Genomic DNA, 26,068 nt, shown 5'->3' on the forward strand with positions numbered 1-26,068 from the left:
AAGAGAGAGGTGTGTTATGGGGAAAGGAAAGAGGGAGGGCTTCACGACTTGAGGGACGGTTGGGGAAACTTGCGTGTAGGAGGGTAAAAAGGATCTGCACTTTGGAAAAGGCTGCGGAAGGAACACCTGGCAGGAGGACCAGTGAAGGCAAAGACAGCGAGGTGGGATCAGTAAACAACCCTGTATTTGGCACATGGGGGCTGGCACGACAGATGCCCGGTGTGTTGGTGCCTGAAGTCATGGCTGGAAACTTGTGGATTTTGGGGGGATGGGGGTGCCCCCTGCGCTGATTCCACACCTGTTTTTCCTCCACCACAGGACCGCAGCCTGACAGGCAAGCTGGAGCCGGTGTCTCCTCCCAGCCCCCCACATGCTGACCCTGAGTTGGAGCTGGTACCTCCACGGCTCTCCAAGGAGGAGCTGATCCAGAACATGGATCGGGTGGACCGCGAGATCACCATGGTAGAGCAGCAGATCTCCAAGCTGAAGAAGAAGCAGGTGCGTGTGGGTGGGGCAATGGTGGCTCTCAGCTCCCGATTCAGCAGCAGCTGCCACTGAGAAGACATCAACACTAGTAGTAGAGCAGTTGTGAATGCGTGCTGAGCACGGCCCATCGTACTGGCTCATTTTTATGCCCTTTACGTTTATTGGACAAGAGAGCTGTTTTGTGTGGTGCTGTCCAAGGGCGCTTTCTGCAATGACAGAAATGTTCTAGATCTGCACTGTCCACAATGGTAGCCACTACCCGTATGTGACTGTTGAGCCCTTGAAATGTGCCTAGTGCAGCTGAGGAACTGAATTTTTAATGTCGTTTAATTTGAATTGAAATGAAATTTACACTTGAATAGCCACGTGTGGCTACTGTCCTGGGACGGCACAGGAACGATGGGTGGGAGGTCAGCATTTACAGGCAGGCTGTCCAGACATGTGGGGTGGGCAGTTACTTCTCTGTGCCTCACTTTCCTCATCCACAATGTGGGGGCAGATATCTGACCCTGGCTCTGGAAGCTGTATGAGCTGGGCCTCCTAACTCTGCCTTGGAACATTCACCTCTCTGAGCCTCGGTTTCTTGTCTGTAAGATGGGCACAGATGTGACACCACCTCATAAGGTTGTGAGGAGAGAACAGAGTCATGTGGTGAAAAGAAGTCCTCGTTGTCACTGTCGAAACCAAAAGAAAAGTTAACGTAAAGATTAATAATATTAACTTTATAATTTTAGTTTTAATATTATTGATAGAAAGTTGATAATCTGCCTTTTCCTGGGTCTCCTCCTGCTTCCGTCTGTGGCATCTTCAGGTGTCTGCTCAGATGTCCCCTCCACTGAGGGACCCGCCCTAGCCTTTACAGGAGTCCTCATCCCCAGCCATCCTCTACCCTGGGGGTCAGCAAATCCAGCCAGATCCAGCTCGGTGCCTGGTTTTGTAAATAAAGTTTTATTGGCACACAGCCTCGTCCATTTGTTTACACATCATCTGTGGCTGCTTTTATGATACAGCCTCAAAGCTGGGTGGTCACGACAGAGACTGTGTGGCCAACAGAGCCTAAGATATTTACTTCCTGGTCCTTTACAGAAAAAGTTTGCCACCCCTGCTCCAGCCCGTCATCCTGCCTGATGGTGTCACCACTTGAACGAATACATATCTTGCTTTGTGACACTGTGGTCGTCTCACAGTTCTTGTCTCCTGTTCCCTGCTGTGCTCCTAGCAACGCCAGCACGGAGTGGGTGCTCCTTAAAAACTGTGGATTGAGATAGTGTGACACGTGTGTTGACCCTGGGGGAAGCAGGGTCACACCCGATCCCCTCCAGGTGAGGATGTATGGGCTCCATGGAGGTTCGAGGACCCACTCTGGCCACCATGGGCAGTAGAGGGAAGGCTGGTGAGAGATGCTTCCCGGAAGCCAGTTCGGGGCTATGAGAGTGGAACTGGAAAGATGTGCAGTGGGAGGGAGCATTGATCCCAAGAGGCCTCGTGGCTGTCGTTCACCTGGGGGGACCTGAGGATGGTCCAGAAGCTGGACTGGCCAGCGAGGCTCGGCCAGCTGGGGTTGGTAGGTGGGTTTCCAGGATGGCAGCTCAGCATGTAGGGGGGCCGGGCCCCAGTTGGAGTCAGGCAGGCGTGGCCAAGGCCCGTGGAGCGCTGGGACCTTTAGTCCCCCTGGGCCTGGCTTTGGGCCCAGGCTGAAGCCACAGGCCATGTGCACACGTTTGTGACTGCAGCCAGAAGCCACGTGGCTCAGGGCAGCCCTCGATAGAGTTTTGGGTTTTAATTCCACTTTGGCATTTTTCTTTTTTAACTAAAATTCACAAAACATAGAATGACTCATCTTAAGGTGGACAACCCGGCAGCCTTTAGTACATTCACAGCGTTGTGCAACCACCCGTTCTATCTAGTTCTAGTTCCAAGACATTTTCATGACCCCGAAAGGAGGCCCCGTACACATTCGCAGTCACTTCCATTTTCCCGTCCCCACCAGCCACTAATCCGCTTTCTGCCTCTATGGATTTGTCTGGACGTTTTCTATAAGTGGGATCAGACACTGTGTGGCATTTTGTGTCTGGCATCTTCCACTCAGCATCATGTTTTCAAGGTTCGTCCATGCCGCAGCCTGTGCCAGTGTTTCATTCCTTTCACTGCCAAGTAATATTCCACTGTATGGATGGATGGACCACGTTTGTTTATCCATGCGTCAGTTGATGGACGTTTGGGTTATCTCCACCTTTTGACTACAGTGAACCACGCCGTGAACTTTTGCGTTCATGTTTTTGAGCACCTGTTTTCGATTCTGTGGGTCTGTACCTAGGGATGGAATTGCTGGGTCCCGCGGTAACTCTGTGTTTAACGTTTGGTGCCTCGGGGAGGGGCACCTTCACTGACTGGCGAGAATCTCCTTTCTGGCCATGTATGCCTTCCATTTCTTGCCTTAGTTTGTTTCGCACTGTTTGGAGGGATTTCAGTGTTTTGGCAGGTGCTGGCTGCCCTTCTGAAAGCTACCAACAGGGGTCACTGTGGGACTGAGGCAGCTGGGCTCAACCCTCCAGGCCTTCTGCCAGCAGAAGCCAAAACGATCCTCTGGCTCTTTCTGCGTTGCTCTCCTCTTGGCCGTGTTTTTGAGTTCATAACGCTTTGCTCCATGGTCAGGGGCAGGATGTGTGAGCCTTGTGAGCAACGAACAGTGTTCTCATCTCGCTCAAGATGGCCTGTCAGATTGTACACCTGCGCACTGGCCTCCTGTGTGACCTTGGGCCAGTGTCTCAAGCTCTCTGGTCTTTGCTTTGCCTTTTGGGTATAAAGCAGACAGCAGCACGAAGGGAAGTCCTTTATGGTGTTTGGAGGAGGGGGGTCCAGTATGAAGACCGCAGGGCAGATGGCGATAACGACGAGGATGAGAAGCTGCCTTTTAGGTGCTGAGTGCTTTGCGTGCGTCAGCTTGTTTCGTTCTCATAGCAACTCTCTAGGATGGAAACTTGAATTATCCCCACTTTCCAGATGAGGAAAGTGAGGCTCAGGAGTTTAGCAAGCTCCCAAGCTCACACGGCAAGTAAATAGTAGAAATAGCGTCTGGTCTGGACAGTTTGGGTCCAGAGTCGCCACAGCCTCTCCTGAGGATGACGGTACCGATGGCGGAAATAATGGATAACGGCTGGCCTTCAGCGAGCCCCCAGTCTGCACAGTACATACATTAACTCATCAGGGAGGCACAGCCACGAGCCCCACTTTACAGATGTGGAAGCTGAGGCACAGTGGAGTTAAGCTGCTCGCCGATGCTCACCTAGCGGATAAATCGCCACGGTTGGACTTGAACCCAGGAAGGCTGGCTGCAGAGCCCGGAGTTGGCCCTGGTTGGGCCCTCCCCTTTGGGAACTGGGGCCTCTCCGGGGCTCGGAGTCCCTGCGGGTGACTCAGGGGAAATGGTTAGCAGCCTGACTTCCTGTGTGGGGCCACCCGCCCTCCCGCCCAGGGGCAGGGGGCGCTGTCTCTCCTTCCTCCTGCTGGCGTGCTCACCACTCCACTCTCCCCGCTCGCTCCCCACAGCAACAGCTGGAGGAGGAGGCCGCCAAGCCACCGGAGCCCGAGAAGCCCGTGTCGCCACCACCCATCGAGTCAAAGCATCGCAGTCTGGTGCAGATCATCTACGACGAGAACCGGGTACGCCCTGACCTGCCCGCAGAGCCCCTACACCAGCTTCTCCTGCTCTCCCTATGCCGGCCACCAGGTGGGATGCAGGTGTCGCTGTGAAGGGCCTGGCTCTCTCCCGGGGCCTTGGTGTTCCCATCTGTGAAATGGGAACCTGTATGACCACCCCCCCACCCCCACAAACCTGGGTGTGTGTGTGGGAGGGGGAAAGGGTGCCCAGTGGAGACCCATCTTGGTGTGGCTGTGGTCTGTTCTGCTCAGACATGCCGACTGGTGTGGACCGTGGCTGGCCTGTGGGATGCAAAGGAAAATGCAGGCATCAGGTCATAGGAGAGCTTCAGGGGCCAGGTGATCAGCAGGGGGAACGGGCAATCAGTTAGGTACTCATGCAGAAGAAATTCCTGTAATGCAGAAAACAATAGTAATATTATTCATCACGACAGCAAACATTAGGTGAACAGCTCCTCCAGGCGATGGGCCAGGTGTTTTACATAGCAGTCCTCAGAGGGTAGGTATGGTGATTGTCTCCATTTAACACAGGGAGAAATTGAGGCCCAGAGAGGTTAAGTGACTTGTCCAAAGTCACACAGCTGGGAAGCAGTGGACCTGGGATTTGAACCCGTGGGCCATCAGATCCCAGGGCCTGATTCGTCAGCACTGGCCTCTGCTTACATTTAGCTCTGGAAAGGGCTGTTGGATGGTTGAACGCAGGGTCTGTAGCAGACAGTGGGGGCTTACAGAGATCTGTGGAGGGCAGCTGCTGGGTGTCTGGAGGGGGAGGGGCTCAAGGTACCCAGAGCAGAGTGTCTCCCAGGGGCTGAACCCCAAGGCTTGAGCTGCTCTAGAGCCTGGGAACATGTGCCTAGGGCTATAGCTCCAGGCAGGAAGCTATTGGATCAACTGGTGGCTCTGCCTCCACCTCTTGAAGCTGCAACAGATGCAGGATGAGACTGAACCTGCTGGAGGCCTGGGAACTGTGTGCTGGGCCTTGCAGGGCCGGTCACCCTTCCATGCCCTGGCTCCCTGCCCCAAATAACACTAATAACAATCACAGTGATAGGAGAACTAAGGGGCCACATGTGCTTTAGCCAGATGTCCTGGGTTCAAATCCCATTTCTACCACTTCCTGGCACTGTGACCTTGGGCAAATTAATTAAGTCTCCCTGCAACCCATGTTCCTTACCAGTAAAATGACGATAATTATAGCACCTACCTTATACCATGGTGTGGGGATTAGATGAGTTCATTATGTAGTGCCCTTGGAACAATGCCTGGCACCATGTAGGTGCTAGCTGGCACTATTAATTGTTGTCATTGTTGTAGTCTTTGTTATTCTTTTCTTCTTGTTATTGTTTATATTGTGCATGATTTCATTTATTCCTCTCCAGACCCATTTAAGATGGGTACTATTATTCTTTCTATTTCACTCATAAAGAAGCCATGGCATTAAAAAAAAAAAAAAAAAGAAGCCATGGCTCAGAGAGGGAAGGTGACCTACCTGAGACTGCACAGCAAGTGAGCTTTGAGGCTGGGGATCGGAGCCAGGGTTGAGTTGGCTCCAGGAGCCTGTGGTAGGGGGACAAAAGCGGAGCTCTGGATCTGTCACCCTGGCAGCCCCTCTGCCTGCCCTCCCTGATCCTTGGGTGGGAAAGCAGGCACAGTTCCTTCCAGCAGCTGTGGTGGCAAGTTGATGGCTTTGCCCAGGATGTCACCACAGTGCCCTTGGCCCTTTTTGGGGGCTCAGTCTTTTGGGGGCCGGCAGACTCTAGCAGGCTGGAGCCCTCAGCCCTCCCCAGCCAGACTCGAAGGCACAGGCCTTTGGTGCCCCCTGTGGGAAATTGGCTCCATGTTCCATCCCAGCCACTCGTCCCCACTTCCCTGGGGATTTGGGGGGTCCCCTCCGGGTCTCACCAGGTTCTCCCCAAAGAGCTATAGCTACAGATCTGATTGGTCTTTGGTTCCTTGGCCTCAGCACTCCCCCTCCCCCAAGAGCAGTTAAGACACCCCTTCCCGGGTCTTACCCTGGGTGGTCTCCCTGCCAGAATTCCCGCTTCCTCCCGCCCTGATTTTCTGCAGCTCTGTGTGAGGGAGGGTGGTGGGTGGGCCTGGATTCCAGTCCAGCCTGTGCCCTCATGAGCTGGGTGGTTTATTTCACTTCCAGGCCTTCCATCGTCCCGGGTCCTGGCCACAGTCTTTTTTTTTTTTCTTTATTTTAAATAAATTTATTTATTTCATTTTTGGCTGCGTTGGTCTTCGTTGCTGCACACGGGCTTTCTCTAGTTGCGGTGAACTGTGGCTACCCTTCATTGTGGTGCAGGGCTTCTCATTGTGGTGGCTTCTCTTGTTGCGGAGCACGGGCTCTAGGCACACGGGCTTCAGTAGTTGTGGCGCACGGGCTCAGTAGTTGTGGCTCACGAGCTCTACAGCGCAGGCTCAGTAGTTGTGGCGCACGGGCTTAGTTGCTCCGCGGCATGTGGGACCTTCCCGGACCAGGGCTCGAACCCACGTCCCCTGCGCTGGCAGGCGGACTCTTGTCCACTGCGCCACCAGGGAAGTCCCCCTGGCCACATTCTTGAGGCCACAGAGTTGATGTGGCTGGGACGGTGACTGGAAGGGCTTTGTAAACTGTGAAGTGCTGTGCCAGGAAGGGTCCAGGAAGTCAAGATTCTTGGGTACAAGAGGCAAAAACTCAGCTCAGACTGGTTGAGGCTTAAAGAGGGGTTATTGAGTCTCGCGATGAAAGTTGGTGTTAGTTTACTTCAAGTATGTGTGGACTCAGGTGCTCACACAAAGATGTTTGGGAGCGCTCTGTCCCCACCTCTGCTCTCTCTGTGCCAGTGTCATTCCCAGGCGGGGTTTCCCAGGACATGGAGAAATGACTGCCCGCAGCTCTAGGCCCACTGACCACTCCCAGGCCAGGTGGGAAACTCTTCCCAGACGTCTCAGCAACAGTCCCAGGGTTGGCTCTCATTGGCTGGCTGGAGTCACAAGCCCACTTCTCAGCCAGTGGAGGCCAGTGGATTTGAGTACGCTGATTGGTCAGGGCTGGATCTTAGGCCAACCTCTGGAGTCTGGTGGTGGAGTCAGCCCCCTCCCCGCCCTGCCCCAGGGAATAGATAGAGGAGGGGGGCGCTTCTCCCAAGAGGAGGTCAGGGGCAGTGGAGCGGAGGCTGGCGGGGCCTATGCAGCCTGTGCCCCCGACCCTGGGCTGGTGCCTACCAAGTTGGGGTCCCAGAGCACAGGCATTGTCCTCTCTCCCCCCCAGCTCCTCAGGCTGGGGGCTTTATGCCCGTTTATGCTGATTTCATCTTGATGGGGTTCTGACAGTGGGAGTCAGCACCCCTACTCTGTATTTTCAGATGAGGAAATAGAAGCCCTGGTTAATTTCCCTGCGGCCTTTCAGCTAGTGAGTGTCGGGCTAGGGCTCCAACCCTGGTTCCTGGGATTCTGAGACCAGGCCTCTGCCTGGTAATTTCAGGTGCGCAGGGCCTGTCCATTCATTCATTCCTTCAGCAGCCGTGTAACTGGACATCTGCTCTGGGCCTGCCACTGTTCCAGGCACTGGGGGTGCAGTGGTGACCTCGGCCCCAGCCCACTCATGTTGGCTTTCTGATGGGGGGAGACGGAATCACACTCAAGCCACCACATGCAGGCACAACGAGGGCCTGAGGAAGTTGCCCCTCCTTGTCCCGATCCCCCTTTCTTTCCTTTCATCTCTGCCTCACTTTGCCCCAGCCCCGTTGACCCTTGTGTTTCCTGACTATGCAGGCGTGCTCTTGCCTCAGGGCCTTTGCACTGGCTGCACCCTCTGCCCGCAGCTCCTTTTTCCCACTGGGCTCGCTCTCTCACTCTTTCAGCTGTTTCTTCAAATGTCCCCTTTTCAGCCAAGGCCCATTTTGACCCTCTGTTTAATCCTGAAAACCGTCAACGCCTCCTCTCCCTGGCTTTAATTTTGTCCTTTGCCCTTGTTCCCACTGGACATAATTCATATTTTCTTGTTTATTGTGTTTATTGTGAACAGGGGCTCTGTGAGGACAGGGATATCTGTCTTTCTCTCCCAGCTATATCTCTAGCACCTAGAACAGTGCCTGGCACACAGTAGGTGCTTACTAAATGTCTGCTGAACAAACGAATGAATGGCAGAGGGTAGGGAGACTCTTCCTCCGGAAGAGTCCTCTGGTTTGGGGGCTGTGGGGGGACTGGCCTCTGCCCCCAGTGAAGGCTGGCGGGGGTCCCCCTGCCTGGGCTGAGCTTCAGGGGCCGGAAGCCGAGTGGGCAGGAGCCCCTCAGATGCCTTGGGCAGGAATAGCCAGGACTTACTGCCCCTTGGGGGATCAATCGGATTAAATTTTAATCCTCCTTCCTTTCCTGCTGGTTCCTCTGAGAGGCGGACACAAGGGTCTGTCTCTAAATGCCCCACCGGCTGGAAAACGCAGCTTCCCGCCAGGCAGGGCCTGCGTGGCTGTTCTGCAGACTGGGCTCTGGCTCGTCATCCCTTCGGGGCACGAGGACGAGGCGTCAGCGCGCATAGGGTGGGGAGGGGGGGTGGCTGCGAGGCGGGGCCGGGCAGGTGCACACAGATGGCAGAACAGGAAACAGGGTTCTTCTAGGCCCCGAGGGGCAGGAACGGGCGCTGCAGGGCCAGGACTGGGAAAGGCCTCTTGGAAGCAGTGGGTGGGCCGTCGCCCCGAGGAGGGCATTCGGGCGCGGGGGTCACAGCTCAGGCGAAGGCTCACAGAGGAGACAGGGTCTCCATTGATCTTCAGAGGGGGTGTGTCGGGGGTGGGAGGTGGAGGTCTGGTGGGTCTGGAAGGATGCTCACACTTTGAGTTCAGGTAAAACAAACACGAGCAGCATTCGTCAGCGCTAGCGAAGGATGTGTAAATAAGGGACAACTGGCACAGCGCTGGTGCTCTAGGAATTTAGGGCAGTGGGCGATCCAGGTAGACGTCCTGGGGGAGACTTGAGCTAGGTCTGCACGATGGGCTCTGTTGGGAAAAGGTAGAAGGATATTTGCAGTGGAGAGGACTGTGGCCTGTCCGAAGATGGCGAGGAAGCAGAACTCCTGGAGGCCCTCTGATGGCTGAGGGTGAGAGGGAAATCAGAGAGTAGGACCCAGGTCCCCTTTGGTCTTCGATTTTAAGCATCTTACTAGTAAAGTTTTTTATCCAGTGTGATTATGACTAAGCAGGACAGAGACGAGCAATTCTCTTGGTAATGACCAAGACTGGGAAGCATGTTGTAGAGCATTTTGGGGGTCCAGGCACCCTGATTCTCAGCTTCAGACTCCCTTCCCACCCGAGTCGTGATTCAGGGCTTTCAGAGCAGCGGCTCAGGCCCTGTCCTGAGCCGGGCCCTTGCCTCTGCCTCTGCGTCTGGCCGTCCTAACTGCTCCTGGCATCCGGGGCTTCCTCCAAATTCCTCCGCCTACAGAGAGCGTCGTCCTAACGGACTTGTGAACAGGAGTCCACGAATTCCGCCTCACTCACTCAGTCGTCTCCGTCACACACCCGGGAGGGCTCTGGAAGGGGTCTTCCGGCTGCTGGTACAGACGAGGACGCCGGGCCTCGGGGGTAACTGCTCCCCGAAATGCTGTAGCGCTTGGCCCCTGGACGCGGTGTGGAGGGCTGGGCAGCGGGGGCCTAGCGGGAGGTAGGGGCTGGGCTCCTGGCTTCCTGGGTACGTGGGTGCTGCCTTCACTCTGCAGTAGAGGAGGGTGAGGCCTGGAGCTCAGGCTGGAGCTGACGAGCTAGAATGGGGGCTCCAAGGGGCGGGGCGCCGGCCAGGGGGCTGGTCAGCGTGAGATCCGGCCGCCCTGCTCATCAGGAGCTGGGTTAGCTTGTGTGTGTGTGTGTGTGTGTGTGTGTGTGTGTGTGTGTGTGTGTGTGTGTGTGTGTTGGGGGTACACGTGCGCATGTGTGTGGGTTCGTGTATAACTGTGGAAAGCTGTGCTCACATGTGTGCAAATGGTGTGCGTGGCTCAGCCCCGGTAGAGCCCGTGACTTCTGTGCGCTTGTGCATCCACGCACATATGTATGTGGACACACGTGTGTTTGGGTCAGCACGTGTAGGCGCAGCTGTGGTTACGTGTGCGTGGAGACACCCGGGCGTTTGTGGGTAACTCGTTAGCTATGTGGCACGTGTAGAGGCACGTGAGTGGCTGTGCGCACGTGTACGCAAAGTGGCTTGCGTGGGGCACGTGTGTGACTGTGTGTTTATACTTTTGCACACGCACGTGTCCGCTTGGGTACACAGTGTATTTGTGCATGCTGTGCGCGTGCATGTGTGAAGGCGTGTGTGTGTGTGAGTCGTCTGGTATGACACACGTGTGTACATGTTTGTACTCTTATAGATGTAGACGTAGTGTTTGGTCATGTGGGTCCACGGGGCTCGTGTGCACCTGTCTGCACAGGTGACTAAGGTCTTTCGTGCCCCAGGTGCTCTGGCCCCCGGGAGGCCAGGCCGCTCGGACCCTGGGGTCCCCAGCAGGAGGAGTGCCGTCACCCTGTGAGACCCGAACCCCCAGTGTCAGGCAAGAGCCCTGGCGGCGGGTCGAAGCCAGGGGCGGGCGGTTTGTCCCGTCCTGTTGGCTTGTGCTCCTGATTTGTCCCCCGCAGCTGAGCAGGGTGACCTCAGGCAGTGACTTCCCAAAGGCTAGGCGCTGTGGGAGACCCGGTGGGCCTTGGCCAAGAGTTTGGCTTTGGTTCTCGTGGTGGCGAGAAGCCGTCAGCCGAGCGGGTGGGAGGGAGTTCCTAGTGTGGGTCTGAATCTGTGGCCGTGCTCCATTCCAGGGTGTTGGGGGGAGCCTCCCCTCCATTTGCAGAGGGACATTAAAACAGAAGCGACAGCATACACTTTATTCCTCGTAAAACTTCCTTGAAAAGGTCCTGGGAGTTTGGTACCTGGGGTGAGCGCGGCTGTCGCGCGGATGGGGAGACTAAGGTCCAGGCGGGTGAAGCGACTTGCCGAGGGTTAGAGCAGAGTGGACTCCCAGACGCGGGCCCCTGCTGGACAGATGTGTGTTTCTCGAAAGGCCTGCCTGTCTGGGGGAGGGGCCCAGGAGGCAGAACATCCCCCCAGCTCCCCGGGAGCTGACAGCAGATTTCGTACCCACCCCACACCCATACAAGCTGGACCCGTGAAGCCGGGAGCGGGAGTGTGGTAGCACGAGGTGGAAGAAGTGTCCTCGCGAAGATGTGAAGAGGTGGGGTGCCGGTTCAGGGCCTGCCTGTCCCAGCCTTTAGCTGCCACTTGAGCTGCGCGCTTTGGGTCGGCTGTGTGACCCCAGTCTCAGCTTCCTTGTGTGCAAATGGGGCTGATGCTAGAACCTTCCGCAGAGGGTTCCTGCAGGAATCCACACAGATGGGGCTTCTAGAGGATCCAGCCCCGGCACGTGTAGGGGGTCACCTGGTGTGAGCCGTGACCTTGTCGTTATTGTTGACAGCAATAATCATAACAGCCGGCCCTTACCCAGCTCCCACCGCGTGTCAGATCCTGATTTTCGCGCGGTACGTGTGTCAGCTCATTTAATTCTCTTAGTAGCTGCATGGGGCGGTGCTGATGTTATCCCTGTTTCGTAGATGAGGAAGCTGAGGCTCAGGGGTGGTGAAGGGACTTGCCCAAGACCACGCAGTTGGCAAGTGGGTCAGAGCGCAGGCTGGCTGGCCGTGTAGTCTTGCTCTTGGCCGCCCCGCTGCCCCGTGTTCCAGTGTTGCGGCATCTTTAGGACTGTTCTGTGGCAGGTTTCTTCTGGGTGAATCGTAGGTGTGCAGCCTTTTGGAAACTGAGTTGTGTTAAAAGGCCCCAGGGCCGCTCAGGGCTTAAGAGCAGAGCCTGGGGGAGGGTCCGTTAGGGAGCAAAGGAACTCTCACGCCAGGTGTATGACGGAGAGTTGGTGGCTCAGGGTACACCTGGCCGCCTGGGCTCCCCGTGGCTTTGGCAGGTAAGGAAGGGGCTCCTCCCTGGTCTCTTCTCCAGGGGCTACAGGAAGCCCCCTCCCCAGGTGCCTGTGTTCCTGAGACAGTGAAGATGTGGTTGAAGATGGAATGCACTCTGGTTCATACGACACACACAGGCTTCTAGAGGCCCTATACAGGTCCCAGATCTGAGACCCAGGCCCAGTCGTGTGATGCGGCAGTTTCCAGTGGCCCAGTTGCTCCAGCCCTGCCCTTCCTGTGTTTGGCATCATTCCTTTATCTAGATGGGCAGTTGCTGCTGTTCCTGACAGAGCCTCATGAGTGCACACAAACTCCTATTGATCCTTCAAAACCCAGCTGTGTATCCCTCCTGTTACCTTTCTGGAGAGAGTGACTCTGACCCGCTTAATGCCTCCCCCGTATACCACACGTTCGTTTCCTGCCTGAGCATATTAATCTGCCATCACTGCTCATGACCAGCTGCCCACTAGACTGGGTTCATTGTAGGCAGAGGCCGATATCATTCATTTTGTTTCATGCCCTGGTGCTTAATACAGAGTGAATGCTCAAATGTTCGGGAAGCTACCCTGTTCCCTCCTCACCCTATACCTAGTCCTTCACTTGATCCAGCTAGGGAATTCTTCCATCTTTGATACCCCATGGCTGACACTTTCTGGCTTTGAGGTGTGGCCAGGCTGGAACCTCTCCCACTCCGCACCCCCCCTCCCCCAATAGAAGACGCTGGACCCATGCCTAGTGGAGGCCCTGGATGGGACCAGCCCATATCTTTCTCCCCTCTTGGAGCTTGGAGATCAGAAAAAGGACGTTTCCTTACATCATCTTTCTGTGCCTCAGTTTCATCAGCTGTAAAATGGGGATACTCCTTAAACCTGCCTGACTTCGTGTTATGTGTGATTCAAGTATTAATAACGCGTGCCGTGTGCTCAGTGCTTGGCTCATAGTAGGTTCTCAATAAAATGGCCATCGTTACAGTAATAATTTGCCCCCTGCTCTCCCGGCCCCCAGCCACGCTCTGAGGCTGCTGCTCTCAGGGTTTTGGCTTGCACAAAGGGGGCCGAGATCATGGCTTGCTCTTGGGTGGGCTGGGCCCAGGGCTCTAGGCGGAGCTAGTTCTAGGCGCCAGCTTGAGCCCACCTACATACCTACCCTCTGTCATGGGGGCTGGGGGAGAGGGTGAGGCTGGCCTGTTGCCAGCACCGCTCCTCCCTGCTACGACACCCGAAGCCTGGGCCTCGAATTCTGTTGTAAGCAGGGCTCTGGGTCACCCGCGTTTAGTGGGTCTGGATTTGGGGGTCATTGCGAGACGGTTTCGACCTGTTGATGGTGTCTTGCTTGGCTGGTCCTGCCAGCCCGCGCTGAGCCCTGGATGGTCTTCCTGAGTTTGGCTGAGTCAGGAGCACCCAGCCTTTCCTGGGTCGCAGGAGGGGCTCAGGTCTCCCACATGTGCGCCGTGGGCACCCCGCTTTCCATCTGACAGAGACCTGCCCTGAAGTCATCACCTTCCACAGCTCTCTGCCCACCCCGTCCCCAGGCTGGCCCGGCCGAGCAGGCCCTGTGGTCCCTGCCTGGGGGCCTGGACCAGACACAATGTCCGCCTTCACGGCCAGGGGCCCCGGGGGTCCGGCCTGTTGAATTCGCAGCCGCTAAGCCCTTTCTGCCATATGTTCCTGTTTTCCTAATAAGTCCGGGTTGTGAGTGGGGAGGCGGGGAGGCCCCAGGGCAGCTCAGAAATAGTCACATGATTGTGAAATACAAGAATCCTAGAAAGGGTATCTCCCAGCGCCTCTATCTCGTCCTCCCTCCCCCTCCTCCTGCCCCCTGACTGCGGAGGTAATTGTAGACACCCAGCCGGCTTCCAAGGCGCAGGAAGGCATCTCGGGCCTGGCGGAGCTGTGCCCGCCCCGGGCCCTGGGGGGCGTCAGGCTGGGGGCTTCAGGGGCCCGGCGCCAGAGAACAGGGTGCGTTTGTTCGAACCGAAACTTGGCGGGCTTGCCAGGGCCACTGCGGGGATGCTGAGGCCCTCTGTGTTTGTCTCCAGCCCCGGGAGGGCTTGTAGGGGGACCCTTCCCCGGCCCCGTCTCCGCCCCTGGGCCTGGACGGGCATGCTGGGCTGGGCAGCTGCCTGCTGTTCTGTGTGTGTGTGTGTGTGTGTGTGTGTGTGTGTGTGTGTGTGTGTGCGCTGGTGTTTTTTTTTTTTTAATTCCTCCTCTTCTCCGTCACCCTGCAGAAGAAGGCCGAGGCTGCACATCGGATTCTGGAAGGCCTGGGGCCCCAGGTGGAGCTGGTGAGCTGGGGAACAGGGTGGGGCGCTCTGGGAGGGGGTGGGCAGGGGGGCAGGTGGGGGTGAAGGGAAGGAGAAGTCGTCTGTTGCCAAGCCCTGCCCTGTCCTCGGAAGGGGGCACGAGATCCACCCTTTGGATGAGAGGGGCGGGCAGGTAGCGACGGGCAGGCCGCACCGGGGGTGAGAGGGGGTGCGTCGGCGCTCCAGCTATGCTCCCAAGCCCAGCCAGTCGGGCTGCAGGATTCACCAGCTGGAGTCCAGCCCGTTTGGCCCAGTTTATCGTGGAAAGCCCGTGCTCTGGGCCCGGTCCTCTGAGTTCAGCTCTCAGGTCTGCTACTTCATAGCAGGTGTCTTAACCTCTCTGTGCCTCAGTTTCGTCATCTGTAAACTGGGACTAATAATAACACACATCCCACTGGGCTGTAGTGAAGATTAACCACACTGAGTTTTGGAAAGCCTGACGGAGAGTAAGTGCTGAGCGTTAGTTCTTGCTGTTGTTATTGTTACTGTTGTCAGTATCATTTGACTGATGGGAAGATGCCATGTCAGCAGCAGAGCTGGGAAGCAGACTCAGGCCTTTTCTCTCTCAGGCACCCATCACCCTATGTGTCACCAGAGATAGGAAACAAGGGAGCACCGAAACTCCCGGCTGGTGGCCTTGGAGTCCTGGGAGAAATGGCCAGAGTGCCCACCTGCCTGGGACCGTCGCTGTCCCGCCGAGCGGGTGGGTGCAGAACCACGGGGGGCAGCGCGTGGGGACACGCACACAGGGTGGATGCGAGGGATCCCCGTGCGTGTGCGCGTGTGCAGGCTGTGGGGCAGAAAAACATCGGACGCGTTTGGAGCCTAATTTTAAACTTGGCTTCACCGTGTGTTTGCCGAGTGGCCTTGGGAAAGGGACTCGGTTTTCTCATCTGTGAAATGGGGAAACCGAGGATCTGGATGAGGGAGCGCTGAGTTGGTGCGGGGAAAAGGCTCACTGACGCAGCTCTTGGCCTGTGGTGAGCATTCAGTGGCGTGGACCCTTAGGAGGGAAGAGCTCTTTGCTCCGGAGTTTCTTCTGCAGTGACAGCTGCCCCTCAACCTGGGGTCCGTGCGCTTAGGCCACTGAGAAACTGTGAGCAGCTGGCCTCCTACCGCTCCCAGGTCCTCTCAGGGGGCAGAGCCAGACAGGGAGTGGGGGGCTCCTACGGCTCAGGGGCGGGCCCAGGGCCTCTCCTGGGGTGGGTGACAGGCTCCCAGCCTGCGGCCTGGCTCCCCTTTGGGCATGCTTTCTGGGATGTCTCTAGCAGCCTCTTTTTAAAAAAAATTAAGTAGCGTTATTGAGATGTGATCCACATGCCGTACAATTCACCCATTTAAAGAGTACAAGGTAGTGGGTTTTCGCACATTCACAGATGTGCACAGCCATCTCCATGATCGATCTGAGAACATTTCACCATCTCAAAAAGAACTTTGTTCCCTGAACTATCACCTCCTTATCTCCCATCCCCCCCTCCCCCCCACCCCCCTTCCGCCCCCTCCCTCCCAACCAACCACTAGTCTGCTTTCTGTCTCTATGGGTTTCCCTCTTCTGGACATTTCGTATCAGTGGAATCATACAATACGTGGCCTTTTGTGTCTGGTTTCTGTCACTCAGCATCCTGTCCTTAAGGTTCATCCACGAGGTAGCCTGTGTTGGTGTTTCATTCCTTTTTATGGCTGAATCGTATTCCATTGTACGGATGGACCACGTTTAGTCTATCCATTTATTCATTGGTGGGCGTTAGGTTGGTTTAGCTTTCGGACATTATAAAGGAAGTGGCTGTGAACAGTAATGTACAGGTCTCCATGTGGATGTGTGTTGCCCTTTCTCTTGGGTAGATACCTCGGCCTGGACCTGCTGGATCGTGTTCATTCTGTGTTTACTCTCTTGAGGAATTAATTACCAGACGGTTTTCCAGAGTCGCTCCACTGGTTTCCATTCCCACCAGTAAGCTGCTGTTCACCTCGGTTTCCCTTTCTTGCCAATGGGGCTGGCAGGACTAGAGGCGTTGCCCAGGCATTTCCAGACCTGGAGGCTCTCCCTCTCCCCTTTCCTGACCTAATTAGTCCTGGAGGCTCCTGGGTAGGGGGCTGGAGTGTGAAGGGAGCCGCTGAGAACAGCAGGGCATCTGCCGGGCTCACGATTTCAGTGATTCTTTCCTGGGTGTTTGGGGGTGACGAGGCTGTCCTCTGCTTGGTGGTCTCACAGTAGAGGCTTCCTCAAGGCTGGTGGCGCAGGAGGCCGAGGTCTTGGGGGGCGGCGTGGCTGTCACCGGAGTGCTCTAGAAGCACTAGAAGGCGGTGGGCTCTTGCCTTGGTGGCCTTCCGTGGGGCTGGAGAGGGGCCTCACATTGCCAGGGCACCTGCTGTGTGTCAGGCTTGTGGAAGCGTCGCCATCCATTTTCTAGGTGAGGCTCAGAGAGGGCAGGGCCTTGCCCAGGGTCACACAGCACGAGACGAAGCGGGGAGGTGTGCTGAGCCCATGGGGTTGTGGCTGACCGCTTCTGCCCTGGTCTGCCCTCTGTCCTGGTTCCCACAAGGCCCGAGTGACCAGAGGCGTCCTCCAAGCAGAGGCAGCTCTGAGGCGCACCCTCAGCGGGGCCTGCTTCGGGCCCCCCAGGAGTCCGAGCTCAGGCCGGGAGGAAGGGCCCGGGGCTGCTCACCCCGGGTCTCGGGTCCCTGGGCTGCACCCCGGGGAATCCAATTCCCTGGAGGTGTCTCCCATCTGCAGCCCAGGGTACAGTCAGCCGAGGAAGACAGTGTTGAGCGCTCTGTGACCTCCCTGGTGGGGAGGCCTGGGCCCGGGAGAAGCCCACGTGGGAGAGGAAGATGATGAACGGCGTGGGCGGCTCCAGGCAGGGCTCTGCGCCCTGGGGACCAGGCCTGGCCCCTAGCGGGCAGCGGGGGGAGGGTGTGGGCAGCCCCATCCCCCCGCCTCCTCGCCCTGCCGCTTTGAGTACTGGTTTCCTTCCTGTTCAGAGGTGTTATTTTAAGAAGCCGTGTCACCAGAGGGCTGAGGGCCAGCGCAGACACTCCGTTTCTAGCAGCTCGTCCGCCTGGTTCTTCTGGGCCACCCGCCGGCCGCCTGCCGTCAGGTCTGGAGGGGACCCTCCTTCCTTCTCCCCGAGACCCAGCTTCTCTTCCTTAGTCACTTCTGTCTGGGGCCCTACAGTCTGGCACATCCTCCCCTTTGTGCTCCTTCTCCCTCCGATTAGTTGGCTGCACCCCCATTTCTAGAGGAGGAAATGGAGGCATGGAGGGGGCGGGCCTTCCTGCAGGTACCCTAGGCCCCCCAGCCTCGCTCCTCTGGGGTCCGCGGCAGGGACTTTCCCTCTTAGGTCTCGCGTCCCCTTGGCGGGGGCTGGAAACCTGGGAGGTAGCAGAGAAAGCTGCTGTGGGTGTGAAGGCCAAGGTGGCCACGTGGCCGCTGACTGGGGACATGCCTCCTGGGACAGAAGGAGGCCTTGCCTGGCCTTGTGTGTTCCCCCACCTGCAGGTGGCGAGGAGGGGCGTTAGGGGGGACGCCCTGTGGCCCCGCCCTCCCCTCAGCAGTGCACCAGCCAAGGAGGTGTCATGATCCTTCCTCACCCCCGACCCACTCACACGTCTTCCGAGGCGGCAGCCCGTCACCATGGCAACAGACAGCCAGCGGAGGCTGCCCTGGGCCCAGAGGCTTGCCTTCCCGCCCAGGTCTCAGTGTACCTCGAAGGATGCCCAGCAAGTGCCTCCTTGGGGGACAGCCCCTGTGGTCAGAGGCAGCGCACCCCACGGTGTTCTCTGACTTCTCCCTGGCCTTTTGCCGAAGGCCACCCGGAGGGGCACGGTGCTGTGTCCTCCTCTTACCCAGTGGGGCTGGAGGGTGAAAGTGATTCCTTCCCCTGCGAGTTTGGCGGGTCAGAGGCGGGCTGGGACCCTGCTGCCCTCCCAGAAGCCAGTCTCCCCTTTTCTGGCCCATCCCATTTTGTAGAAACGGGCCGCCCCCCCGCCCCCCGCCCATCACTGGCACCCGGGGTCTCTCTATGTGGTCCTTCAGCCCCTCCTGGCCTCCTTAGACCGTGGAGACTTTGCCATCTTTAAAAGCAAAAAAAAGCAGCTGAGTCGCCAAGTGTGACATTCCCTGGGCTACTCGAAAGCCCAGTGAGGTAGGTCCTATGTGCTCTACAGCCATTTTCCGTATGAGAAAACCGAGTCCTGGAGTGTTGAAGGCATGTGTCCAAGGTCACACAGCTAGTGAAATTGGGGCGCATCTGTTCCTGGAAACCGAGCCTTTAAGCCACACTCATTCCCGCCCGGCCTGTGTTTTATTGGCTTGTGAGGAACGTAAAGGACTGGGCGCAGAGTCACCTGGGGTTAAACGTGGGCATCTGATGCCCTGGCATTCAGCACAGGCATCTCTGTGGGGCTCCTTGCTGTCCTGAGATGTGGGCTCTCCACCATGTGCAGTAACGTCTTGCCCCTCTCTGGTTGGGAAGTTTTGCAGTGAGTCTGACGGTGGTCTCCCCTGTTGCCTTCCTGTTCAGACACCCAGAGTGGGGGTGGGGAAACCTCCCCATTTTGAGCCAAGCACCTTGGAAGGGCGGCTGACCCAGTGTGGCGGGACATGGCCTGTGCTAGCCGTGAGGCGACATCTCCATCCCAGGTGGAGCAGCTGGCCTTGGGGCCTGCAATTGCCTGAGTGATGGTGAACTGTCACGGAGGGAACCTGGGGGACACTGGGAGAGAGGCGCCGTTTTCCTCAGCCAAGGCTGCATGTGATTCGCAGGGCAGCAGAGGCCCCTCCTTGAGCACCCTGCCCTGTCCACAGAGAGCAGGAGGCCTGTCCCTGGGGACACGGCAGGTTGGCCCTGTGGCCATGCTGCTTGTGGGTGGTCCCCATCGGCTGGGATGATGTCAGGAGGTGTATTCAGGTCCATGATCAGGGAGAAGTTCAAAGGTGGGGCCTGATGTGCCCTCTTCCCTCACCCCGGGGCCCTGCCCTGAGGCTTCAGGACACCACGTCTCCATCTTCACCTGCCCAGCCTGACCCGTCACACTCTGTACCTGGTTTTTGTACCACAGTCATCCATGGCTGTCTGGGAGGCTCCTGCTACCTGTGTGGGTGTGTGAGACAGAGAGGGGGAAGGAGGGAAGAGGGAAGGGAAGAGAGGGCAACACAAAAAGAGACACACAGAGACATAAAGAGGGGGACATGCAGAGAAGGGAGCAAGCAGAGAAAGGGCAAACCCCTTCCTCCAGGGCTGGAGCTGAGAGGCGGGATGCCTCATCTCTTACCAGCCAGAGGCAAATGTTTTAACTTCTCAGGGACTAGATTTTCTCACCTGTAAAATGAGGGGATGGTAATTGTATCAGTCAGCGACTGCTGTGTAACAAATCAGCCCCAAACATAGTGGTTTGAAACAACAACATTTTGCTGTTTTCCGCGAGTGTAGAAGTCAGCTGAGTAATTTCTCTCGACTGGGCTCAGCTCACTCACATCTGTGGGCAGCTGGGAGGTCAGCTGGCGGCTCACGGTTTTGCTGGGATGGTGCTGCTGTCCTCCATGCAGCTCTCTGCCAGGCTACACTTGGTCTCTTGACGGGGGTTGGGGGGGCAGGTAAACAAGAGAGGAAGAAAGAGCAGAAACGCCTCGTCTACTTTCATGAAGTTTGCATCTGTCCCATTGGCCAAAGCCAGGGCGTGAGTGGGGACGGGGGGAGGGGCAGGAAAAATTGCTTCCACGAATGCAGTCACTGCACCCTGATGGTGATACTGACCCTGAGACTTCTTGGACCTCTCAGTCTGCCAGGCGCTGGGCTGAGGGCTTGCACACATTACCTCCTTTGATCTTCACGACGACTCTCTGAGTTTAACCCCATTTACAGATGAAAACCTGGGGCACAGATGGCTTGAGTAGCTCACCCAGAGACACACAGCTGGAAAGTGGCAGAGCCGGGATGCGAACCCGGGGGTCAGCCCCTAACTGCAACGCTGCCATCCAGCCGGGAGATAACACACATCGAGCTCAGCTCTTGCCCCATCGCAGATGCTGCAGCAACTTCCTCCTTTCCATTTGCGGATTTGTTGCTGTGTGTGCACCCAGTTCATTCATTTCTCACTGCTGTGCAGTCTTCGAGGTGTAAACGCGTCCTAACTTATTTCTTCCTCTTTCTGGAGGTGGACACTTAACTTGCTTCTAATGCGTTGCTGTCATGAACAACGCGGTCCGGGCATTCTGGCGTCCATCTCCTGGCGGGACACAGTGCCCGACCGCTTCCAGGGCTTCCGCGGTAGGGGAAGGGGGTCGTAGGGCACGCGCATCTTCATCCTTTCCCATCTCCGGGACACGTGTACCTGCGTACGTTTCTATCGGCCATGTGCACGCCTTCCAGTGTCCTCACGTCTTCACCAGCCCCTGGCACTCTGGCTGTTTTATCTTCTGCCGGTCAGCGGCGGTGACGGGGCATCTCACGGTGCCTTGGCAGTCTTCCCCGTTCAAGACCATTGCTGATCTCAGCTTCCCTGGGATGTGTGTGCTTGTCCCTGGGCGCTCAGGCCAGCCCTGCCCCGTGCCCTGCAGAGCAGTCACGGCAGCCACTGCGGTGAGGGCTCCTGGTACCCACAGCTGTGCCCAGAGCGTTACAGCCTGTTCCTCGCCGGGGCTGAGGGCTGGGTCCCCGTGTTCCGTTTCATGCCTGCCAGCAGCTGGTTCCCACACCAGTGGATGGCTCCCTGGTGCCAGGGCCTGGGGCGCTGCGGCTGAGGGGCCCCAGGGCTCTGCAGTGGGGTAGTAGCTGGCCCAGCTCGCACCGGCTGCCCACAGCCCAGGCCCGGCTCCGACGCGCCTCCCTGTCTCTTTCCTTGCAGCCATTGTACAACCAGCCCTCCGACACCAGGCAGTATCATGAGAACATCAAAATGTGAGTACCCGTGGGCAGCCGTGCAGATGCACAGCGGGGTGGGGGCCTAGGGTGGGATGTGGGTTCTCAGTTCCCAGCGGGCTCCCAGCCAGGGCCAGGTGCTGGAGGAGGGGATGGAAGGGGGCAACCTGGGCAAGAGTTCCGGGCCTAGGATGGAGAGGCCTGTGAGGCCAGGGGAGGGGCAGAGGGCGTGGCCCCGTGAAGCTCTGGGAACAGACCTGGGCTTGGGGAGGGCGGGCCAGCTGCACGCACAGCTCTGGAGAGGTAGAGGAGGGGGGCTGTTAGAGGAGGAGCAAGTGGCCGGGCGGGGGCGGCCATGGAGCAGGCAGGGGCCCGTGGTGTGGCCTCTGATGGAAGCACATTCGGGACTGCCCGATGGTCTGCACAGGGCGTCCATCTGTGGCACAGCCCAGTGTGGAGCAGCTGGGAGCACTGATCCAGACCCAGAGGCTTTGGAGGGGCCGATAGGACGTATCCCAGTGACGGGGCCTTTTCCCAGATGGATGCTAGAAGCGAAAAGATATCAGTGAACTGCCCCCCACAGTTGGTGTGGGCCGAGCTGGCAGAGCAGGGACAGCCGGACCGTGCTGGGGACCAGTGGCTTTGTGTGTTTAAGCTGGGAGCCAGGTACTGGAGGCGTGGCTGCCGGAGGGGGCGGGCTTTTTTCTCGGGACGCATTAGTGGGAGCATAGCCTCCTCGGCTGAGGAGGGGATATTACCTCATGTTGTTAACCAGGAGCCCAGAAGGTAAAAGGGGTCCTGCCCTTGAGGAACGTGTGGCTGCGAGGACTCCGGGACTGTTAGCTTAGAGGAGACCCTTTGGGATCACAATCATTGAACTGTTCAAGGTTCCTTTTTTTTTTTTTTGCGGTACGCGGGCCTCTCACTGCCGTGGCCTCTCCCGCTGCGGAGCACAGGCTCCGGACACGCAGGCTCAGCGGCCATGGCTCACGGGGCCCAGCCGCTCCGCGGCATGTGGGATCTTCCCGGACCAGGGCACGAACCCGTGTCCCCTGCATCGGCAGGTGGACTCTCAACCACTGCGCCACCAGGGAAGACCCCAAGGTTCATTTTTTTTTTTTTTTTAACATCTTTATTGGGATATAATTCAAGGTTCATTTTTGTGTGACCTCAGGAGGGCGGTGCTTAGCTGGTCCAGTGGGCAGTCAGTCCAGTTTGGTCTGATTGTCTGAGCTTCCTTGGGGTGGAACTGCAGGGTGTACGTGCAACAGTGAGCTCCCCATCCCTGGAGGCATGCAAACCTCCCAATGGTTTTAAACTCCCTGGCTCTGGACTAGTTGTTGCAGAGGTCCCTTCTGTTGTAGTTTCTGGACTCGAGTGACTAGTCTAGGCTCTGGTGACCAACACGGCCACCCACCCCCGAGTCTCTGATGGAGGAACCTGGAAAATCCCGTGTTGACAGCAAGGTCCTCGGCCCATTTGGGCTCGAGAGCACCTGCCGAGGATGCGTCACCTGTATTGCCGGCCGTCACTCAGCCTGTGGCTGGCAGGGGCTGCGGAGTGTCCTGTACTGGGAGCACTGGTGTAGTGCTAGGCTTTCTGTGTCCCATGTGGCCTGTGCTTTTGTCTGGCCTTAGAGCGTGTTCGCTGCTCAGGTACCAAATCCGTCTCAACTCTACACGGTTTATTTTCCAATCGGGCCACCGTAGTCTTTATAAGCTTCCTGGGACCTGCCTCATCGTGGGGACAACTGCTGGGAGTGGGGGAGGCCCAGATGGGTGTCAGGTGAGGACAAGGGGGCCTTTCGGGCCTGTCACAGCTGGTTTAGGCTTTGGGGGTGAGGTGTTCTCATCTGGGCAAACCTGCTGGGAACATTCGCTCGTTCAATACACACTTGCTACACTTACTATGTGCCAGGCCCTGTTCTAGGGACCTGGGGATTCAGCTGTGAACAAGACAAAGTTACCCATACTTTCATTAAGTTTTATCTAGCAGGGGAGACAGAAAACAAGTGAGTTAATAAGTGAATAAGAAAACGTCAGCTAATAAAAAATGCTGGGGTCACATAGCTATCTTAAGTTCTTTATGCTTTAATATACCTAGTTTTATTTTTCCTTTCAGCATAACAATTTTGATAGCAATATTATTACACTGAAACTTTTACATAAGTTTTTTCACTAAACTAAAAATGAGTGATGTTTTAAGCCGAATAATGTGGATGATTTCAGGCTATAAAAACAGCCACAGAGTCCAAACAGCAAAGGAAAAAGGTATCCCTACAAATAATACTAGCAAACAAGTAGAATACAACTCTAAGCTTACTGAACCAACGCCCTATTTTTATATCCCATAATCTTCCTCGGAGGATGGCTCTGGTCTACTAGAATGCATTTTGGCTATGTAAGTAACCGCCTAGTGAAATTTGTTCCAAATCTAAGTCACAGATGAACAGATGTTTAAGTGTAAAACATAGAGGTAAATAATTTTAAGATTTTTCCTGTTATAAGTGGTCAGCTTTATGTTAGAAAAATGTATTTGTAAGCAAGTTATTTGAACTGATTTCTTCTTAGAACTTTCATTTTTTTTCATAGTTTGCCTCTGAAATCCTAATCACTTCTGTAATTTTAATTTCAGTGTGGTCATCATTAAGTCAGTGCAGTCATGTACTTTAAAAAATGCTGTGAAGATGGCAAACAGGGTGATGGGAGAGGAAGTAAGGGGGGACTTTAGCCAGGGAGATCAGGGCAGGACCTAACAGTTGAGGGAACCTTCGGGGACTGTGCAGCAGCGGGAGTGTAGTCCCCCCAGGCAGGTAGGAGAGGCAGTGCAAAGGCCCTGGGGCTGGACGGAGCAGGCGGGTATGTCCCAAGGGGGTAGGTGAGGGAGAGGAAGGTGCCAGCCAGATCCCCCAGAGCTGGTGAGGGGTTTGGGTTTTATCATCTGTGCGAAGGGAGGCCAACGATGAAGTTTATGCTGAGAAGTGATTGGATTGGATTTTGGGGAGCCGATGGGCCAGGGGCATGTTGAGAGCCCCAAGCATCTGGCTCATGTGGCTGGTCACTTACTACCAGTGCCTTGGTTGCCCCATCTGTGAGATGGGTTGCTGAAGATTCAATGAATTACTGTCCCTGAAGTGCTGAGCTCGGTGTCAGGCGTGTAGGAAGTGTTCTGTGATTTTTGTTCTTTTTACTTTATCAACAGAGACCAAGAGTTATCCCTCAGTCATTCATTCAAATATTTATGAGCACCTGCTCTGTGCCAGCCGCTGTTTGGGTCCTGGGGAGACAGCAGTGGATGAGGCCCGCCATTCTGGTGCTGCAGACGGACCATAAATAAATACGCCTGTGATAGAAAGACAGCTTGATAAGGACAATAAGACAGATCAGGGCGCAGCGCTTCACCAGGTCACCCCAGCCGGGCCTCCCAGCCTCTCTCCGGCTGCTGTAATTGCCGCCAGGTGGAAGGTTATCCCCTCCCCAAGGGACCTTGCCCTGTCACTTTAATTTCTCAGTGTTTGCGCGCTGGGGCCGCGGAGTTAAAGTTAATTTCACGCTTGACTTCCTGCTGCACTGGCGGTTGCGGATGTGTTGAAGTCACCTGTACCCACCTCAACTGCTGTCCTCTGCCACCTGCCTCTTCGGGAGGTGTGGGGATGGCCACCCCTGCTCCCGGCGGGGTCGGGGACGGGGGAGGCGGGTGACTCACTGTGGGGTCTTAGCCCCAGGCCTCGGGACTGACTCCTCAGACCTCCCAGGCTTTGGGAAGCAGGGGAAAGGGCAGGAGATGGGGGCGGGGGCAACCCCAGAGCCGCATCAGCCCGTGCTCCGTGGAGGGACTGGCCTCCTCTCTGCAGGCCGGACCTGCCGGGAGAGCTCGGAGCTGAATTCACTGGGTTGGGGAGCCCACAGGTGATTCGGTGAAAGGGCATGGGATTGAGGCAACGGTGATGGTTGAGGCTCCTGTGTGTTCTGCTATGGGCACCCCTTCACCTGGTGTCCTCTTCTCCCCTCGGGGCCTGGAAGCCTGCTAGCTCCTGGTAGCTCTTCCTTCCCAATTTTCTTGTCTTCAGACTGATTTTTCCCCTCCTCAGCCCTCGCTGAGGGCTGGCTGATGCCCTGGGGCCGTGCAGGTGGAAAGGGTGCTCAGGACCCAGGTTACTGTTAACAGGTCCTTGTGGTCTTGCTCTGGAGGTTCAGAGATGTTAAGTAACTTCCCCAGGGCCTCACAGCCAAACTCCTAGACCAGCCCAATCTGTGCACCCACCCTGCTTCCCTCTCCTGGGTCTGCAGTCCGGACTCTGCCTCTCGCTAGCCCGGTGACCTCGGGCAAGTCACATCACTTAGCTTGTCAGTAAGTTGGTCTCCTTGGAGTCATCTTGCATGAGAAAAGTGCTTGGCCCCTAGTAAGCATGTTTTGGACCATCAGTCACCCCAGTCTGACAGGCTTTTCCCAAAGCATTCAGGGCCCTGCATGGGCTGCTTCCCCCACAGTCAGGGGTCTGGCTCTCCCTGAACGCCCCTCCTCACTCCCTTCAAATTCACTGTCACCCTTATTCCCCCGGAACCCAGTATTCTCCTCATTTCCCTCTGCCCACCCCATTCCTTTACTTCTCCCAAGCTTCATCTCAAACCTCTCCTCCTCCAGGAAGCCTCCCCTGATTGCCCCCACACTTTCCTTTTTCAGAACTCCATAGACCCCAGGGCCAGTCCCACCCAGGGCCTGGCCAGACTCTCCTTGAACGTCCACAGACTTTCCAACTCCTTTTTCCTCCTTCCTGGTTCCCGTTTCTCCCCCTAGTCCAGTGTCAGCCGACAAGGCCCGTATGTCTTGAC

At 56.7% G+C, this 26,068-nt stretch overlaps 1 protein-coding gene across 7 annotated transcripts in view; it reads left to right on the forward strand.

Moving 5' to 3' along the window:
* The window catches only part of NCOR2 (nuclear receptor corepressor 2), a 221,872-nt gene that overhangs the window by 86,184 nt on the left and 109,620 nt on the right, over positions 1-26,068 (forward strand). For all 7 annotated transcript variants that reach the window (XM_060027888.1, XM_060027889.1, XM_060027890.1 and 4 more), the window contains exons 6-9: positions 319-498; positions 4,036-4,149; positions 14,302-14,358; positions 21,223-21,275. In XM_060027888.1, the coding sequence (XP_059883871.1) occupies positions 319-498; positions 4,036-4,149; positions 14,302-14,358; positions 21,223-21,275 (404 nt within the window). The remainder of the gene's footprint in view (positions 1-318; positions 499-4,035; positions 4,150-14,301; positions 14,359-21,222; positions 21,276-26,068) is intronic.

The sequence above is a fragment of the Delphinus delphis genome, chromosome 13 (assembly GCF_949987515.2).
Source record: "Delphinus delphis chromosome 13, mDelDel1.2, whole genome shotgun sequence".
In the NCBI taxonomy this organism is placed as follows: Eukaryota; Metazoa; Chordata; class Mammalia; order Artiodactyla; family Delphinidae; genus Delphinus; species Delphinus delphis.